Genomic DNA, 21,094 nt, shown 5'->3' with positions numbered 1-21,094 from the left:
GAGGAGCCTGGCAGGCTATAGTCCAGGGGGTCACAAAGAGTCACACGACTGAAGCTACCTTTGTACAAAGTTTCCTTTGTAGTAAATTGGTAATTTAGTGAGTAAACTAGTCTCCATATTTCTGTGAGCTGCTTTAGTAATAAATTACTCAAGACTGAAGAGGAGGTCTTGGAAACCTCTGATTTACAGCCAGTTGGTCAGACGCACCACAACCTGGGCCTGGAATTGGCTTCTGCAGTGGGGTCAGTCATGCAGGACTGAGCACTTTGGCCTGTGGGATCTGACTTCATCTCCAGGTAGATAGTGTTAGAATCAAGTTGAACTAGAGGACACTAGCTGGTGCTGGAGAACTGTTTTGTAGTCTGGGAAAAAACACACGTGTTCCTGGAGATACAGGTAGCGAGGAGAGGTGATAGGAGATACTGAAAACCAGGCAAAAGAATGTAACCTTCGTCTGTGGGCAACAGATAACCATTCTTGAGCAGAAGGAGCGACACAAGAGAAAAGATGCCTGAGGATAACTATTGTAATGATCTGTGTGCTGGAGGGTAGACTAAGAGGAAGGAGAAGGCTCTCCAGGAGACCAAGTATTAATAGAATTGCAGCCCTTGGGGAAATTCACATGATGGAGAAAGTAGAGTCCCTTTGAAGGAAAAGTGAAAATACTCTGGTGAGTTTAAAGATGCTGAAATGAGTCATGAAATAGATGGAAAGAGGCAGGGAGGAAATGACCTGAAGAAGGAACAGATGCTTGGAGAACCACAGATAATGGAAAAGAGAAAACAGAAATTCTTTACTTAGCCATTCTCTGCTTTAATTTTAGAGAAGCTTGAAAATATACATTGTTATGTGTATCCCTCTTGGGTTCATACTAATTACATTTCTTAAGATGGATATTCAGAGGACTCAGCTATTTTAAAAGATTTTGATAATCTCAAAATAGAATTTTCTGGAGTAAAAATCATCACAAAAGGTTTGTTCAACACATACTAAACAATCCATGTGCCAGCACTGTTCTAACTTTGGAGTACATAGCAAGGAAAGGAGTCCCTATTCCCAGGGAGCATGTAATCTGAAGATGGAGAACTAAGCTATAATGGGACCGACTATCCTGGTCTGCCCAGGATGGAGGCAGTTCATGGGATACTGGACTTCCAGTGCTAAAACTGGGAAATTAGAAACAATAAATCCTAGTGGTGGCCAATTTCCCTAAGTGGTCCCTAAAGACACCCCATTCATGTACTCACATACTCCCTCCCATACTGATTAGGGCTGACCTTTGTGAGTAACAGCATATTGTAGAAATGGCCGTGTGTGACTTAAAGACATTGTGACTTCCACTTGCTTACTTTGAGGGAAGCCAGTTGTCATGTTACAAGGACAGTCAAGCAGCTCCATGGAGGAACCCAAACCCTCCTGCTATCAATGTGCAAACAAGCCTCTTCTGAGGGGATCCACCAGCTACAGTCAGACCTTCAGCTGCCTTAGATTCTTGATGTGACTTAAGCTCTGTCCCCTGAAACTTTATGAAATGGTGAGCCACTCCAACTCCTGACTTACAGAAATGGAAATAAGCAAGGTCTGTTGTTTTCTTGCTAGATGTTAGGGGTAACGTGATATGGAGTGATACATGTCTAGTATGGTGATGTGTAAAGAACGGTAAAAAAAAATTCGCCTGCAATTCAGGAGACCCAGGTTCAATCCCTGGGTCAGGAAGATTCACTGGAGAAGGTAATGGCTACTCACTCCAGTAGTATTGCCTAGAGAATTGTATGGACAGAGGAGCCTGGTGAGCTATAGTCCATGGGGTCACAAACAGCTGGACACCACTGAGCGACTAACACACATATTGCTGTGGAGAAAAGTATGCTTGGGAAAGATTTATGAGCTGGGAGTAGGCACTACTCTGACAAGAGGGTGTGGATAGGCCCCTCCTATAAAAGCATTTGGGCAGAAACCTTACAAGTAGGGGAGCAAGACAGCAATAGTTGATCCAAGCAGAACAGTAAATGACTTCTGAGACGTAATACCAACAAAAGATGCTTGCTTAGCCTTGTCAGAGGAAGAACAAGTGTCAGTGTGACTGAAGTGGGTAAGCAGGGTCGGGTAGGAGGTCAGACATAGATGTAGGGGGCATCCTAGAATAGAAAGGGAATCCTCTTTGTCACTTCGGGCTTCCCTAGTGGTTCAGACAGTAAACAACCTGCCTGTCATGCAGGATTTCATTCCTGGGTTGGGAAGATCCCCTGGAGGAGGGCATGGTAACCCACTCCAGTATTCTTGCCTGGAGAATCCCATGGACAGAGGAGCCTGGTGAGCTGCGGGCCATAGGGTCGCAAAGAATTGGGACAGGACTGAAGCAACTTATCACACATGCACAATAAAATACCACAGACTGGGTGGCTTATAAACAACTCCCCCCGCCCCACACACAGTTCTGGAAGCTGGAAGTCAGGGTGTCAGCATGGTCTGGTGAGGGCCGTCTTTGTAGTCTCAGACTTACTATATCCTTTCCTGGGTCTCTTTTAGAAGACCACTAATCCCATTGGGAGACATCTGACCTCACACCCTAACACCTCCCAAAAGGTCCCCCTTAAATACTATCATCTTGGGCACTGTTTTCAATCTATGAATTGTGGGGGAACACAAACATTCAGACCAGAGCAGGAAGGTGTCTGAATTTTATTGTGAGTCAAGGGAATCCACTGAAAGGTTTTCAGCAAGAACACAAGACTAGACTTGATTTTTTTTTTTTTTAAGTCTCTTTTCTTTGGTGCTCTGGCTCCCTTGTATTCAAAACATGTAGCCATTCAATTCTGAAACAGGCTGATTGCTTCAGCCAAGCTGGGCACAGAAGTCTAAGAACTCCCCTTTCCGTCCTCAACAGAAGTGCCTCCTATTGAACTGGGCTGGGACAAAAGAAAGGACACAGATAACCGAGCAAAAGAAATGAAGCTAGTGAATATGAAATGAAGTGAGGTGGGCGTTAATTGTAAATTCACTCTGGAATCCCAAGATTTAGTACCAACAAGCCAAGTAAAATCTCTCATTAAATCCTTTCTCTTGACTACCTGTTGAAATAATGTTCAGGATGTGTGCTGTGCGGGCTAAGCTGCTTCAGTTGTGTCTGGCTCTTTGCGACCCTATGGCTTGTAGCCCACCTGGCTCCTCTGTCCATGGCATTCTTCAGTCAAGAATATTGGAGAGGGTTGCCACATCCTTCTCCAGGGGATCTTCCTGACTCAGGGATCGAACTCACGTCTCCTTCATTGGCAGGCGGGTTCTGTACCACTAAGGCCACCTGGGAAGCCCGATATACTGGGTTAAAAAAAAAACTGACCACCTTAAGACTTTCTGCTTTCTTAAAACGTGGCTACTATTAGATTTAAAATGACCTACATAGACGGGATTCTATTCCTACTGGACAGCGGCTGGACGGGGCTCTGTGCTCCCAGGTGCAAACTATTGATCCAGGAGTTTCCCCTGCGCCCTTCATTGGAAGGGCCGCCCCAGTAAGGCCGAGGCTGTGGCCTGGACTCTCTGGTTTTCCTGTGAATTCCCTCAGACTCCAACCTGAGTCAGCCCTCGGGGCGAGGACTCGGCGGTCCGACCAACGGTCTAACCAGCAGCCCTGGCTTTCGTGACACCCACTCCCGGGGCTGCAGGGGCACGAACTTCAGAGAGTCCTCGACCGTCGGGAGTTCTCCGGGCTCCCCAAGCCCCTTTTCCGCGAGGCGGCCCCTCTTCCTGGCCTCAGGTCTCAACGTACAGAAAAAAACAAGCCCAGACAGTAACTCTGCCGGGTCTAGGCCTGTCAATCAAGAACCAGCTCAGGCCACGCCCCCTTCTGTTGACTCCACACCCATCTCAGGTCGACTGGGCGGGGCCGGATCCGTCATTGGCTTCCCCCACGTTCCCGGGACTCTCCGCGGCGGGGGCGTGGCTACAGCCTGAGAGGCGGGACTTCCTGTCCGGCTGGGGATGACACGGTTCAGTCCGGAAGTCAGCTCTCAGTCCGGCTCTTCGTGGGCCTAAAGGATTTTGGCTTGAGCGTTTGGTGGGGTCAGGCCTCTGGTCGCTAGATTTCTGCCTCGGTCGCGCTTTATTTCCCGCCTGGCTATGGCGACCTACACCTGCAACACCTGCCGGGCGGTGTTGGAAGACGCGGAGGCGCAGCGGGCCCACTACAAGACAGACTGGCACCGCTACAATCTGAGGCGCAAAGTGGCCGGTATGGCCCCGGTCAGCGCCGAGGGCTTCCAGGAGCGGGTGCGGGCACAGCGGGCCCTGGCAGAGCCGGAGAACAAGGGCGCGGCCACCTATTGCACCGTCTGCAGTAAGAAGTTTGCCTCCTTCAAGGCCTACGAAAACCACCTCAGGTCCCGGCGGCACGTGGAGCTCGAGAAGCAGGCGGTGAGTCGGAAAGTGGCGCTCATGAACGAGAAGAACTTGGAGAAAGGGTTGGGCGTGGACAGTGTGGACAAGGATGCGGTGAACGTGGCCATCCAGCAGGTCATCAAGGCTCAGCCGTCCACGTCTCCCAAGAAGGCGGCGCCAGCGCCCGAGGCGGAGCCGGGGTGTACCGTGGCCGCCGGAGGACGTGGGACTCAGCCGCGAGACCCGGGCGAGAAACCTCCCCGGCTGCAGTGGTTTGAACGGCAGGCGAAGAAGTTGGCGAAACAGCAGGGAGAAGAAGAGAGTGAGGAAGACCTAGATGGAGACGGTGAGGACCGGCCTGGGGGGCGGGTCAAGGGAGGGGTTGGTCCTCCCTCAGGTTTTCGGTTTATCCTTGAGGTTGGAGCGGGGAGGTGTCAGTTTTTAAGTGATGATGATGAGTGAAGGTGGTTTCCATGCTTTCTGAACTGACTGGTGTGGCCAGCATCCTTACAAGGCATTTTATCAGTTCAGTCAGTTGTCAGTTCAGTCGCTCAGTCGTGTCCGTCTCTTTGCGACCCTGTGGACTGCAACACGCCAGACCTCCCTCTCCATCACCAACTCCTGGAGTCTACTCAAACTCATGTCCACCGCATCCGTGATGCCATCCAGCCGTCTCATCCTCTGTCATCCCCTCACTGTTGTATTAAATAGATTCGGATACTGAAGCCTTAAGATGAGCGGAGGGTGAGAATTAGCTTAGTATATATTTGTAGACTGAATAGATCCTTTCTCTGTTTATTGAGTGGGGAGATTTTTAACCTATGCAGAGGGGTACACATTACCCCCCACACCTTCTGATGTAGAATGTGTTATTTCTATTGGGTATCTAGTTATGATGGCTTTGCACTTAACATAGTTTGATAAAACCATGAACTGAGAGGTTCAGAATCAGCTAACTAACCTGAAACGTTAGGTTTGAGCCTTCAACCTTGCTTCCTTGACTTGGTGAGTTTTTTGTTTTTTTCCTTTCTGCCCCTGTGGCATCTCACATCCCACTAACACGGACTGAAAGTGTTCATACATACCTAGGAAGGGAGCCAAAGCCCCCTTCAAGGGGTTTACTGTGCCCTGAACAAGGAAGACTAAGGCATTCCTTAGCCTTGCAGGCTGGTGAGTGGTAAATGAATAGTTAACACTGACATTTTCAACTAATTTTGTTTTCGAAATCTCTGGCTTGAAGACTGGGAGGATATTGATTCTGATGAGGACTTGGAATGTGAGGATGCTGAAGCCACGGAGGAGGAGGAGGAGGAGCAGGATGCAGAGGAGGAAGAGTCAGGGGGAAGCACCCCCCTTGGTGCCATCCCCATAACAGACTGCTTGTTTTGTCCACATCACTCAAGCTCTCTCACGAAGAATGTGGCCCATATGACCAAAGTCCACAGCTTCTTTATTCCTGATGTAGAATATCTTTCAGATCTTAAGGGACTGATTAAATATTTGGGTGAGTATTATGTTCTTTTTTTTTTAATGATGAAACACTGCATTGTTGGGGGACATTAACTTTGTGTTTTTCACCAGTCTTGAATTGAATGACCTGCTGATTTTGTGAAAATCAAAAACTTGGTGCCTGTTTTTTGAATTGTGATGAGATAGGTGATGAGATATAAGCTGGCTGCAAAAAGCTGCTTTCATATCTTTTTCTCAACTTATTTTTCCAGGAGAAAAAGTTGGTGTTGGGAAGATTTGCTTGTGGTGCAATGAGAGAGGGAAGTCCTTCTACTCCACAGAGGCGGTACAGGCGCACATGAATGACCGGAGTCACTGTAAGCTCTTCACAGATGGGGACGCTCTTTTGGAATTTGCGGACTTCTATGATTTTAGGTCAGTCTGGTTTGTAACAAGGAACGAAGCAAACTGATCACATTTGCATTGGATTCACCTGTGCCCCTACCTGTAACTGTGTCTGGCTCTGTCGGATACCCTATTCTTAGTACCCTCTTAGAACACTTTTATAAGAGGTGGTTATTTCCTGTCATTTCATAAATGAGAAACTGAGTATCGCAGAGTTAAACACACATATCTGACAAAGAGACAATCTCAGGCCCAAACTGTAAGTTTGTCTGGTTTGAAAACTGATTTTTGTCTGTTGTGGTGTCAGCAGTCCGAAGTTCAGTTTCGCCTACAGTTGGCTCTTGGTGTCAGCGTGCCTATGACCTAGCACAGGTGCGCTTTGCAAGCAGGTGTGTGTCGTGACCCTGCCAGGAGTGCAGAGTCCACCTGATACAGGTGTTCAGAAAAGTCTTGGTCTGTTAAGTTGTCCTTTCACATTTTCCTCCTGGTTTCTCATTTCTCACTTGTCCTGACAGATTTTCATTATAGCCACTTTGATGGCTGTGTAGGGGTAAAAGTGGCGGCTCTGTAGGGGTATCCATTGTGGTTTTGATGTGCATTTCCCTGATGAGAACTAATGCAGTTGAGAACCTTTTTAAATGTATGTTAACTGGGTATCTTAACCACTCGGATATCTCTTGTGAAGTGTCCGATCTAGTCTTTTGTTCATTCCTGTCAACTTATCTGTCTTACTGTTAACATTTTAGTGTGAGTTTTTCCAATTATTTTCTGTGTGTATTTGTGAAAGACAGAGATTTCTTCTAGAACTACAGTGTCTTAATTTGCTAATTTCTAGATGTACTCATGTCACTCTTTGGGGTAATTAATTAAATTAAAAATTAAAAAATTCGGTTCTTCAGTTGCACCACCCACATTTCAAGACCTATGCTTAAAAGCACATATACTTTGAAAGTAGCTACCATACTGGACAGGCAGACTGAAGATTTGTATCATCACAGAGTTCTCCTGGACTATGCTGTTCTAGAACTTGTTTCTGTAAGGATTTAAATTGAGGAGAGCTGCATCTCCAACTGTACAATCTCCTCCTCTTCCTCTGTTTGCCAACCCTCCTTGAGAGAAACAAATAACACAGGTGAAAGAATTGTTATAGGTTATTTGCTCACTGGTTTTAAGAACAATTTTAGGTTCTCAGCAAAACTGGGCAGAAGGTGTAGCAGTTTCTTATGTACTCCTTACCCACAAGTGCATAGCCTCCCTCATTATCAGCATCCCCCAGTGGCACATATGTTGCAGTTGATGAACCAAGTTGACCCACCAGTTATCACTCAAAATCCATAGTTTAGTGTTCACTCTTGGTGTTGTCTATTCTGTGAGTGTGGACAGATGTGCATATAATGACATGTATCCACCATTAGAGTAGTTTTATTGGCTTACCAATCCTCTGTATTCTGCCTGTTCATCATTCTCCTCCACCCGACCCCTAGAAAACAGTGATACTTAATGTCTCCATATTTTTGCCTTTTCCAGAATATTGTATGGTTAGAATCATACAGTATGTAGGCTTTTCAGGTTTCTTTCACTGCTTCTTTCACAGTAACATGCTTTTAGGGTTCTTCTGTGTCTTTTCATGGCCTGCTAGCTCATTTTTTTTTTTTTGGTGTAATCCAAAACTATTCCCTTGCATGGATGTACCACAGTTTATTTATCTAGTCACCTCTTGAAGTCCATGTTGGTTTCTTCCAAGTTTGAGGAGTTTGGGTAAATCTTCTGTAATCCATGTGCAGGTTTTTGTATGGACAGAAGTTTTTGACTCCTTAGGATAAATCCAAGCAGCAGGCTGGGTCTTATGGTAAGAGTATGTTTGGTTTTGCAAGAATTGGCCAACTCTTCCACGGTGGCTGTGCCCTTCTGAATCCCTGCTGGCAATGAAGGATCCTTGCTGCCCAGACCCTCCCCAGCCTTAGATGTTCCGGGTCTGAGCCATTCTGATAGGTGTGTAGTGGTATCTCTGTGTTTTAATTTCCATTTTTCTGATGACATATACTGTGGGGCATCTTTTTTATATGCTTATTTGCCATATGTTTCTTCTTAGCGAGGAGTCTGTTGAGGTCTTCGGCCCATTTTTGGCCAAATGGGTTATTTTCTTACCGTTGAGTTTTAAGAGTTCTTTTTACATTTGGATAACAGTCCTTAACAGCTGTGTCTTCTGTCAATACTTTCTCCAAGTCTTCATCTTGTATTTTAATTTTCTTGATACCATTTTCACAGAGCAGAAGTTTAATTTGAATGAAGTTTAGCTGATCAATTCTCTTTCATGAGCTGTGCCTTTTGTGTCGTGCCTAAAAAGTCATCACCAAACCCTAAATCATCCAGGTTTTCTCCTATATTGTTTTCTAGGACTTGTTATAGTTTTGTATTTTACCTTTAGGTCTGGGATCCAATTTGAACTCATAGACTGTTTGCTTACTTTACTAAAGAGAAAATGCTAGCAAATTGATTTCTCTCCAGAAGCTTTCAGTGCAGTCCCTGCAGATGTTAACCCCCACCCGCCACCCCTTTAGTGATCTAGTGGGTTTGCAGTATTTTAGTGAGATTTGGGGTCTTGGTCTGTGTGCTAATGGCATTCCATGGTTCCAGGAGTAGCTACCCAGATCACAAAGAAGGTGAGGAACATGATGAGACTGAAGAGCTGCCCTCAGAAAAGACCCTGGATTATGACGATGAAACCATGGAGCTGATTCTCCCTTCCGGTAAGTGCGTTTGTCCAGAATATGTAGCTTCGCGCCACTGAGATTATCAGAGAAGTGTGTTCCCATCACTTCCCTTCCATGCTGTGGGGAGAGAACCTACAACTTCACATGTTTATTTATGTTCCCTTGGGCAAGGTAAACTCTGAGGGGGGCCCCAAATCTCTGATTTAGCTGTTTTGTTTAAATTGCATCAGTGTTTTCCTCTGTTGTGATCCTTCCTTTGTTGTGATTTATAATGCTTTAATCGGCCATTTCCTTTCTTTTCAATACATGAATGTTTTGTATTCTGTTTATTAACTAGTTTTTTGGCTCCATCTGGATTTTTCTTGTTAAACTTGACTTTGCCCTTATTCCTTGAACTAATTCCTGTTTCCATGGTTGTTCAGATTTGCATGTGTTAGTCTGGCATGGTTGGAAATGATTGATAGCACCTACGCTTCCTGTTCATATTCTGGGTGCAGGGAGAGGCTTGGAGTATTGATTTCCGCCTTCTCCTTTGGGGAACAGGATTCATACTGGTAGAATTTTGTCCCAGATATGAAAAAAAGAAGGAATACTATGAATATGAGAAGCGTGAAATATTGTTTATAGTGTTATGCTTAGCTGATAGGAATGGGAGCAGCTAGAGAATATACATTTAAAAAGGTCAGGGAATGGAATGCTAAGATAGTAAGGTCCTAATAATATATTTACTGGGAGGTTAGCATATTCAGGCAGATATATTATTTTATCTTTAGATCAAGCCTGTGAGTTAGATTCTGTTGTCCTTCTTTGACATATGAGCCACCTGAAGCTTAGACAGGATAATTTGCCTGAGATTATGGACCTCATCAGCGAAGAGCTCATTCCACCTTTCCTCCACTGCCTGGGAGGTTTGCTGTAACGGTGGGGGCAGGAGCAGCCATGCTGCCAGTGGATACATGTCTGCCATGAAGGAACCACCTCGTGCTGCTTGCTCTCCACATGGAATATTGCTGTTTAGGCACAGACAGCCCTGCTCAGCCCGGAGTAATAACCTTCTAAGGTGAAGGGCAGCTTTATACAGTGACAGTTGGAGGAAAGTGCTGGCAGAACCTGTCTTGAGCATATGACTCCTCTACAGTGATAAGAAAGCTATAATGCAGCGGAATATTGTGGCCCGTACAATACACAGTAGCAAAACAGGCTTAAGTGTATCACAAGGGACCTATTCTCATCTTCCCCTGGTGAAAATACTAATGCAGAACCTCAGAAAAAAGTTTGATAACTTCTTTTCTAAAGCTGTTTACTTGGGCCCTTATTTTATTAGGCTTCCCTTCCTTGCATGCTAAGTCACTTTAGTCATGTCTGACTCTTTGGGACCATATGGAACCCAATAGGGTTCTTTACCACTAGTTCCATCTGGGAGACTAAGATCACAGTAGACTTTGAGAAGGTGAGTGAGCTGGTCCCTGACAGCAGTGTCTGGCTGTAGCAGGATCACTAGGAATGTGGGCTTCGTTTTGCAGCCACTTTAGCACTTTCCATTACAAAAGTCTGCTCAACAGTGAGCATATCCTGTTTAAGAATGTAGCCTATTTTGAGAGAAGTTTTCATCTGGACTTAAAATTTCGGAAGCTTCAAGGCTCCTTAGCTATCTAGACAACATATTGCCAGGAGTGATCCAGTCTCCTCAGGTTTGCCAAAGCCAAAACTGGGTGTCTTCTCAGGATCCTTTATTCCTCTCCTAAATCCAGATGGTGACCAATTGCCGTTCCTATATGGGTTTTGAGTATTTTTTCTTTTTTTAATTCTTATCCATTTGTCTGTGCTACCACGAAAGCTTCCTGTCTGGCCTTCTCCAGTCTGACTTCCACTTGGCCACCAGAACATTCCTTCTAAAACACCATTCTGTTATATTTTCTTTTCCCTCTGGAATTCCCGGGGGAGTCCTGACCTTCAGGGTCACGTTGTCACCCAGTGTCTTTGGGCACTTCCTTTTCCTGCCCACGTGAAGTTTTCCTCTTTCTGGACCTTTACACATGCACCGCCTCTGCCTTCCTCTGAGACCCAAGTCGGGTTCCCCGCTCCAGGAGGCTGAGCTCAGCTCCCGCCCTGGGTGCGGAGAGTCTCCTCTGCTCCTGTGACGCTCGCACGGCCTTCGTGATGGGTCTCTTCTTGGTACTTCTTGACTTGCTTGCCTTTTGTTCCTGTTACTGTGAGGACCAAACTGGTTTCTTTCATCTCAGCACAGCGCCTCAGACACACGGGAGCCACGTAAACGTCTGTTGACTGAGTTACTGGAAGGTTGGAGGTGACTTAAAGCAAGGTGACTTCCCTGGGCCTGCCACAGGGCAGGTAAAGAGAGCCGAGGGAGCCATCCTGGGATCCAGTGTGGCCTCGGGGACCAAGAATCATATTTGCCTACAGCCCCAGGTGGCAGATCGCTATGCCTGTTCATCACACAATCAAAGAAGAAAGGGCCATGAGATTAACTTGTAGGTCCAGTTATTTTTAAGATATTTTTTTATGTGGACTTTTTTTTTTTTAAGAAATCTTTATTGAATTTGTTACAACATTGCTTCTGTTTTATATTTTGAATCAGTGGCAAGTGGTATCTTAGCTCCCTAACCAGGGATCGAACCCACACCCTCTGCATTGGAAGGCAAAATCTCAACCACTGGACTCCCAGGGGAGTCCTACTCTTGCGTTTTTAAAACATGAACTTCCTAACTGACAGCCGCAGATCCACATACCGAGTCATGCTGTTTTAAAGTGTCGGATGGTGACTTCAGGGCAGCTCTTGAGGGAGACTTGGCAGTAGTGAGTGACCCTTGTCGTCCCGGAGTAGCGGGCAGTGCAGTACCATTACGCGGCCTCTGGAGAGACCTCACCGACTGCCAGGTACTGCCCCAACCCGGGGTAACTGTGCTCTGCACATCTCTTCCTGGGACATTTTCCCGGTTCATAACGGCATCAAGTAATCTGTGTGGCGACACAGATTTTTTTGACCATGTGGATAGGTGTATTTTTTTTTCTTTTTTTTTCTGGGGAGAGGCTATATGTAGTATCTAAAAAGCACATGTGACCTGGAGCCAGAAAAGGAACTATCTAAATATACATCCTTCATTGCCTTCCTGGGTCTTCTTCACAGATGAGTGACTTCTGAAACCTTATAATAGAATTCATTTAAATAGCAATACTACGTGGCTTTCTTAGTGAACCAGAAACTAGCAATATTCTGAAATTTTTTTCAGCTCTAAGGTACATAATACTTTTACTATCTCATTTTAAAAACCAGTTATCCTCTGGTCAGTCAGTAATGAGATATGACAGTGTCTCGTCCATTGGTTTTCTCCCTCAATACTGGTTTGGTTTTTTTTTAATGAAGCAAGGAAATAGGAACTCTCAAATAAACACCGTTTAGACATATAGTGGTATTATGGCAGTATATTCAATAACCTGGTTATTTCTTTGAACAAACTCACCATTCAGAAACTTCTGATTATGCTCAGTTATATGACTGGGTCAGTGTGGACGTTAGCATGAAGCTGATTTGAGAAGGATTCTAATGTGGAGAGCATCAGTTCAGTTCAGTCATACAATTGTGTCTGACTTTGCGACTCCATGAACCACAGCACGCCAGGCCTCCCTGTCCATCACCAACTCCCAGAGTCCACCCAAACCCATGTCCATTGAGTCAGTGATTCCATCCAACCATCTCATCCTCTGTTATCCCCTTCTCCTCCTTCCCTCAATCTTTCCCAGCATCAGGGTCTTTCCAGATGAGTTAGCTCTTCACATCAGGTGGCCGAAGTATTGGAATTTCAGCTTCAACATCAGTCCTTCCAATGAACACCCAGGACTGATTTCCTTTAGGGTGGACTGGTTGGATCTCTTGTAGTCCAAGGGATTCTCAAGAGTTTTCTTCAACAGCACAGTTCAAAAGCATCAATTCTTCGGTGCTCAGCTTTCTTTATAGTCCAACTCTCACATCCATACATGACTACTGGAAAAGCCATAGCCTTGACTAGACGGACCTTTGTTGACAAAGGAATGTCTCCGCTTTTCAATATGCTGTCTAGGTTGGTCATAACTTTCCTTCCAAGGAGTAAGCGTCTTTTATTTTCATGACTGCAATCACCATCTGCAGTGATTTTGGAGCCCAGAAAAATAAAGTCAGCCACTGTTTCCCGATCTATTTGCCATGAAGTGATGGGACCGGATGCCATGATCTTAGTTTTCTGAATGTTGAGCTTTAAGCTAACTTTTTCACTCTCCTCTTTTACTTTCATCAAGAAGCTTTTTAGTTCCTCTTCACTTTCTGCCATAAGGGTGGTGTCATCTGCATATCTGAGGTTATTGATATTTCTCCCGGCAATCTTGATTCCAGCTTGTGTTTCTTCCAGCCCAGCGTTTCTCATGATGTACTCCGCATATAAGTTAAACAAGCAGGGTGACAATATACAGCCTTGACATACTCTGAATCAGTCTGTTGTTCCATGTCCAGTTCTAACTGTTGCTTCCTGACCTGCATACAGGTTTCTCAAGAGGCAAATCAGGTGGTCTCGTATTCCCATCTCTTTCAGAATTTTCCACAGTTTATTGTGATCCACACAGTCAAAGGCTTTGGCTTAGAGAGCATAGTGATATTTAATCAACTACCCTTAGTAGAGTCTACGTAAAACTGGTTTCAAAACCAGCAAGTAGTTGGGATTCCTTGACTGTAGTTGCTTCAGGTCAAGTTCAGTTCAGTCGCTCAGTCGTGTCTGACTCTTTGCGATCCCATGGACTGCAGCACACCAGACCTCCCTGTCCATCACCAAATCTTGGAGCTTGCTTAAACTCATGTCCATTGAGTTGGTGATGCCATCCATCTCATCCTTTGTCATCTCCTTCTCCTCCTGCCTTCAGTATTTCCCAGCATCAGGGTCTCTTCCAAGGAGTCAGTTCTTTGCATCAGGTGGCCAGAATGTTGGAGTTTCAGCTTCAGCATCAGTCTTTCCAATGAATATTCAGGACTGATCTCGTTTAGGATGGACTGGTTGGATCTCCTTGCATTCCAAGGGACTCTCAGGAGTCTTTCCCAACACCACAGTTCAAAAGGATCAATTCTTCGGCACTCAGCTTTCTTTATAGTCCCAACTCTCACATCCCCATACATGACTGCTGGAAAAACCATAATTTTGACTAGACGGACTTTTGTTTGCAAAGTAATATCTCTGCTTTTTAGTATGCTGTCTAGGTTTGTCATAGCTTTTCTTCCAAGGAGCAAGCATCTGAATTTCATGGCTACAATCACCATCTGCAGTGATTTTGGAGCCCGAGAAAATACAAGTCTGTCACTGTTTCCATTGTTTCCGCATCTATTTGCCATGAAGTGATGGGACCAGATGCTGTGATCTTGATGGTTCCAGAGGCAGTGACATAGAGCATCCAGGAGAGGGCGCCGTGAGCATTCATTTCCAAGACTGGTCGGCTCAGCTCCCCCTTAGCTCTTCAGTTCCGGTGGAGCAGGTTGGTGTGAGGACATCTCCAGTTAGTTGCTGACTAGCCAGAAGAATATGCCACTGAATCCACAAGAGATACATAATCAATCTTAGGGAAATTACTGTTAGAGATACTTTCTTTTTCACTGTCTAATGTCAAATGTTAGGCTATTTGTTAAGTAGGAGTAGACAGTCTTTTTCATTTTAGTTGAGGTATAGTTGATTTATGCTGTTGTGTGAGTTTCTGGTGTACAGCAAAATGATTCTGCATTTTACATAAGTGTATATATATGTGTGTGTGTGTGCTTTTTCATTTTTTTTCCATTATAATTTATTACAGGATATTGAATGTAGTTCGCTGTGCTGTACAGTAGGACATTGTTGTTTATCTGTTTTACACATAGTAGTTTGTATCTGCTGCTACAGATACAAAGCCCTGATTTCTCCTTCCCTGACCCCCTTTCCTCTTCAGGACCATAAGCTTGTTTTCTATGTCCCTGAGTCTGCTCTATTTTATTAAGTTCATGTGCATCGTATTTGAGATCAGGAGTGGACAGTCTTGTAAGCAGTTATTACTGTGGCAGAAGACAGACGGGCAGGTGATAGCTGCAGCCTGACTCCGATATGTCCCACCTGCTGCGTGGACAGGCGCGCTGTGTTCTGTTAGGAGTCCTCGGCGAGGGCCTTCAGGCTGAGCTGTGCTCCCGCTCCTACCCCTGCCACAGGAGGCGGAGCTCTAAACACCGTGTCAGAAACCTTGGCATTGATTCGCGAGACCTCTTCAAGCATGTTTTAAAAGACAGCCTTCAAGAATACATATTTCTAAATGCTGCTTACGAAAGTAAATAAATCAATTTAGTAAGTCCTAATGAGCAGCATTATCATTTAATGATTCTGAGGAAATCATTGTTGCAAACTCAGAGCATCCTGACCTACATTATAAATAGAAAGTCGTCATCAGCACTCTGGGCTTTCCTGCTAGAGCCTCCATGTAAGTGCGAGCCTTCTCCATCCCCGTGTCTCACTTGCTGCTGGTGGTCTGGGAGCTTTGTTAACTCTTCCGCCACCAGAGCAATCGGGTCCAGGGAGACGTCTTTCATCCATGTTAGTATCCAGAGACCACAACATCCTGGAGTTGAAAATTTCCTTTTTTGTCGTCTCCTGAGTCTGGTTTCAAATCAATCACTTGGAAGTAATCACTTATTCATATCTGCGTTGGGAGCAAAATGTTGCCCAGGTATCTTGTCAAGTACCGGGGTTTCACACAAAATAACCTGATAGGGTTTTTTCTAGTAGGTTAAAAATCTAGATCCTAAAAGCAAACATAGCCATCTATAATAGTTACAGTATTCCATTCATGATCTTTCTACCCAGAAAACTTCCAACATTTAGGAAGCAGTAGGTGGGGGTTTCTCCACCTCAGCACTGTGCGCGCTTTGGGCCAGATGATTCTTTGTGGAGGGGCTGCCCTGTGCACTGTAAGGTGTTTGGCCAAATCCCTGGCCTCGACCTGCTGGACGTCGGGAGCTTCCCTCTACCTGTGACAACCAGCAGTGACTCCAGTCATTGCCTCATGTCCTCTGAGGATAATGTCACCCCTGTTTGAGAAGCACCACATTAGAGAATGTTAGCAAAGAAAAAATGGATTGACTTCTCTTCTAAACCCAGACTGTGGCTTGTAGAACTAAACATCAGGCCATTATTGGTACTAAGTCTTTTTTCTAGGAAAGAAAGTTAAAATTCCTTGTCTCCTAGGATCCTGTTACCTGTATTAGTAGGGACGGCCATGTGAATTTCTATGGAGGCGTATTGTAAGTACGGATGCTGCATTTTTCACCTGATAGTGACTTGCCATTATCTCTGTTTTTTAATGTCTCTGCTGTTTTTTTTTCCTCCTTTAGCCGTAGACTTAATTGGTTGAATATTTACAATTATTATTCTATACACAAACTTTAATTTCTCACAAAACCCTATATTCCATCTTGCTAGGTCACTTCACTCTGTTTTGTGCCACAGTTTCCCTGGCTGTGTGTTGTTGCCTAGCTGTTAAGCTGTGTGCGACTCTGCAATGCCATGGACTGTTCTGTCCATGAGACTTCCCAGGCAAGAATACTGGAGTAGGTTGCCATTTCCGCCTCCAGGTTTTTTTTTTTTTTTTTTTTAAATAAATATGTATTTACTCATTGATTTGGCTACACCAGGTCTTAGTTGCAAACTCGGGATCTTTAGTTGTGGCGTGTGAACTCTTAGTTGCAGCATGTGGGATCTAGTTCCCTGCCCAGGAATCGATCCTGAGCCCTCTGCTTTGGGAGCACAGAGTCTTAGCCACTGAACCACAGGGGATGTCCCTCAGTGTCTCTGCTCGGGTTTTCCTTCTTTCACTCATTGGTTAACATATAGCTTCATCTTTCTTCAGCTGGTAGAACAGTGTTTTTTTCCTGGCACATGCGTTTTCCAGCTAGATGAAAGTGAAAAGTGATTTGGAAAGCCTTTGCTTTATAACTCTGCTTTGAAAAATGATCCAATTCCGTGCTTCAGTACTGTTCTTTTGAAAACCAGGTGCCAGGGTGGGTCACCGCTCCTTGATGAGATACTACAAACAGCGGTTTGGCTTGTCGAGAGCTGTGGCAGTTGCTAAGAATCAGAAGGCTGTGGGCCGGGTCCTGCAGCAGTACAAAGCCCTGGGATGGACTGGCAGCACAGGTACGTCCGTGGGGACCTCCCGGGCCAGCCCAGGAACTTGAGTTACACAAAGGGGCTCAGGTATCTGTCCTTATGGGTCCTGTCTGGGGGAAACTTACCTTCTTGGCCTATGACCACTTGAGACATATATGGCAATAAGCCCAAAGCTCCATGACTTAAAAACTTCATATTCCCCAGCACAGTAGCTTTTTAAAACTGTCTGTAAACCATTAAGTTTTTTTAGGAGGTATAATTACGAAAATAATTGCTTAGTAATCATCAAAGGTTGAAATTCTGGAGGTTATATAGAGGAATTAAATAATGTCCTTGAGGCAATAGTTTGAGCTGTGGAGTCAAACATGACTTATCTGATATAGGTTCTTATATAAAGAGTCTGAGTAATTTAATTAATCGAAGCTTCTGCTTTCTAACTGATAAAATGGAAGTGGTATTAATAATATCTACTTAGAGAGTCGTGTGGGTTGAATGTCATAAAGCATGTATGACATAGTACATGCACATAATAAAGGCCGGCTATCATCCTTCGTTTTGAAACTTTTCCTTAAAAAGCTTAGTAAGTCTCAGAGGGCTAGAGCAAGCTACTGAAATTGTTCAGCTTTGGAACATCATTTGTATGAAATTATTTAAATCTGTTCTGATGTCTGCTGAGTGCAGCTCGTTATGCTTGGATCTTCAAGGAGAACGTCAGTCCCTTGAAAACAGGAGAGAGGGGAGAGGTGCTTTCCGATAGCCTGGAAGGCGCTGGCACTGAAGTCCATTGTCAGTGCCTCTGTGTTTATATATACATGTGGGTTCCCTCACTGGGACTCCCTGGGAGCTGTGAGGCCACTTAAATGTAGTGGACAGACTTCCTTTTAGTCTTGTCAGGAATTCTTGTCTGACTTGGCTTATGGTCTGCCTTTCTCTGTGCCTTTGGAGAGTGGGCTTCACCTTTTGGGCTTCTAGACCTTTTCAGATGATGAAAACTGAAGAGGCATGTATATAGAGAGAGCAGTCTTGGTGCATGTGGCGGGTGCACGTCACCCCCTAGGGCCCATGGGATGGAGACGTCAGATAATAGCTCCTGTTTACCCCAAACCAGCTTTGATTCTCTGCCAAGTTGGGTTTTCTCTGGTCACCGCTCACAGCCCTTTGCCTCATTCTCATCCCCTTCCCAACCCCAGGAGCAGCTCTGGTGCGCCAGCGGGACATGCAGTATGTCCAGAGGATGAAGTCGAAGTGGATGCTGAAGATGGGGATGAAGAACAACGCCACCAGGCAGATGCACTTCCGGCCCCAGGTGCTGTTCTGATCGGCCAGGGGCTGGAACCACGTCCCTTCTGCTGCTACTTCCCCTGTACTTCCTCAGTCCTGGCCTGATAATAAAAGTCAGGATCACACTGGCTCTCGCGTGTCTTTTTTGGACAGGGTTGAGGGGTCATCTTTTCACCCAGTGAGTACTGTCTCTGCCGGACGCAGGCCCTGCCCTGCTCCTGAGAGGTGCTGTGTAGTCTCGGCGTGGGGCTAGTTTAGGGCTGTCAGAGTATCGTGGGGGACTCAGGAGTGCCTTCTCTGCTCTGAGCCTGGCTTAATGTTCAGAGGGACACCTTGCTGTGTCCTGAAGCTGCGACCCGCATTAAGTGCTTTGAAGCTTCTGGGGGAACAGAGTGGAGTGTCCCTCATTGGAACGTACTGTGGCTCCCGAGGTGGGGACGGTCTCTGGGCACTTTCATTAAATCCAAGCGGAGTAAAAAAGCATGTCAGTGGCTGGCTGTGAAAGTCCTTTCTTTTTAATTTGCTTATTATTTTTGGCTGTGTTGGGTCGTAGTTGCAGCGTGCAGGATCATCGTTGTCATGAGGGGTCTCTTGTTGCCGCGCATGGGCTCTGGAGCTCTCAAACTTTAGTAGTTGTGGTGCACGGGCTTAACTGCCCCACAACATGTCGGGTCTTAGTTCCCCAGGCAGGGATCGAACCCGAGTCCCCGCTCTGCAAGGTGGGTCCTGAACCACGGGATCACGAGGGAAGAATTTCTTCTTTATTTCTAACTGAGTCAGTGCTCCCTGTAGAGTAGGAAGAAAATAAATGTAAAATGTCGAGTTTTCATTTTAGAAACAAAAAGAATCCCAGGGTTCAATCTCTGAAGAGATGCTCAGTAGAGGTGGTTTAGGGGAAAGGACATGGTCTGTTGGAAATGAAAGTAAACGTGAAGTTCAAATCCATTGAGCTCCCTTTCTGACTTTGGAAAGTGACTTGATCTTTAAAATCTGTACAGTGAGGTGTTTATTCCCTCCGGGTGGTTGTGTAATTAATGAATCAGCAGAGGCCCCATCAGTCACTCAGTCCCCGGCACAGACTGAGTGCTTCAGGTTCTCCCGGGTGCGGCAGGGGCCCCGCTGAGGAAGAGGGTGTCTGGTCAGCATGGTGGTCTCTCCCAGGAGTGGGTTCTGAGATGCCCCGAGATCGTACACCTTTCCCGTACACTCACCAGCCCTTGATTGCTATGGAGACACTTACTTTTCTTTAAATCTTAGATGCAGAATTGAATTGAGTTTATTTCTTTAGTATAGGGCTCCACTATCCAGCGGTGGAGCCCTGTTTAATTATCCCTGGTTTAATTTTATTCCATCCTGTATTCTAACATTCTCGTCCCACAACAGTCCTCCACGCTCTTCTGTTTGACATTTTTAAATCTAAGTCCTGGGAAATTATATACTGCTTGGCGTGGGGTATGTTTTTAGTTTATACTTAATTGCATGTGGCCTTCCCAGGTGGCGCAGTGGTAAAGAATTCACCTTCAATACAGGAGACACGAGAAACGCAGGTTTGACCCCTGGGTCCAGAATTTCCCCTGGAGTAGGAAATGGCAACTCACACCAGAATTCTTGCCTAGAGAATCCCATGGACAGGGGAGCCTCTCGGGGCTCAGTCCCTGGGGTTACAGAGAGTCGGTCCATGATATTGTGCTATATGGCTCTTGTCAGTTATGTTTTCCTTTCAGTATTTTTCCACTCAACCCGATAAGCTTAATTCATCATGTAATTGCTGGGAGGCATCCATACTGTGACCCACACGGAGCTTCCCTTCCCAGGCAGCTGACGCCGCCTTCTGTCTAGCCTCAGGTCCCGCAGCAGCCCTGCACTGATGGTGTGCCTCGTTTGTATAGGTGCCCTTTTCATTTTGAGCCCTTGTTATCTCTTGAGTGTCGATGAGGACAGTTTGAAATATTCCATTTATTTATTATTATCTCCTTCCAGGCTTCAAAAGACCGCTTCTGACTTAAGTTTGTGAAGGAATCCACTATACTGCTACCTACATTATTTTAACAACTTTTAAAAATGCAGTTTGTGTGCGTTTCTGGAGTAAAATTCTACTTGGGAACAAAGGCAAGGGAAAAAGATTTGAACAACTTCTATAATTAAATAAAACAAGGAACATGAGAAATGAGCTTGTTTGGGACAGGGGACTTCTTTGTGGTTCAGGAAACTGCGGACATGTCTGATAATTAAATTTCCCTGTAATTCTCTTCTTTGATTGTCTCTGTCTTTCTCTGGGTGCGCTGTGCCCGTCTGCCTTGTGTAGTTGGGCTTCCTGGAGCTTCCTGGCCCATTCCCACACAGCCATTTGCCATCAGGTCTCCCCAGTTCAGTCCTTTCAAAGCCACATGTTCTTTACCTGGTGTCTTAAGCCACTCACATCGGAGAAGAGGCAGAACCTGTCAGACTACCAGCTTAGAGTCTAAGGGAAAGCTCCCATCCTTAACCTCACACTCTGTCACTCTGAATTTCACTACTTAAAATGTATTGTTGACATACTGCTTTCCTTTCTCCAATTATTTATTCACATTTTAAAAATTAAATATTCAGAGTAACTCCAAAGTAAATTTTTATTAAATCCAAAATTTTTATTTCATTCTCAGCAAGACTTCCTAATACCGACTATAAGATAGTTGTCTAAATTGACAGCGGATACCAAAGTAATCTTAG

General features: G+C 45.2%; 1 protein-coding gene across 1 annotated transcript; it reads left to right on the top strand.

Moving 5' to 3' along the window:
* Positions 1-3,210: 3,210 nt before the first annotated feature.
* On the top strand, positions 3,211-18,509 carry ZNF622 (zinc finger protein 622). Its single transcript, XM_065905740.1, has 6 exons — positions 3,211-4,723; positions 5,618-5,881; positions 6,099-6,261; positions 8,869-8,981; positions 16,988-17,131; positions 18,295-18,509. The coding sequence occupies exons 1-6, from the start codon at positions 4,120-4,122 to the stop codon at positions 18,420-18,422; spliced, it is 1,416 nt and encodes a 471-aa protein (XP_065761812.1). The 5' UTR covers positions 3,211-4,119; the 3' UTR covers positions 18,423-18,509.
* The last annotated feature ends 2,585 nt before the right edge of the window (positions 18,510-21,094 follow it).

Source organism: Muntiacus reevesi, chromosome 14 (assembly GCF_963930625.1).
Source record: "Muntiacus reevesi chromosome 14, mMunRee1.1, whole genome shotgun sequence".
In the NCBI taxonomy this organism is placed as follows: domain Eukaryota; kingdom Metazoa; phylum Chordata; class Mammalia; order Artiodactyla; family Cervidae; genus Muntiacus; species Muntiacus reevesi.
This window is presented reverse-complemented; position numbering and strand designations above follow the sequence as displayed.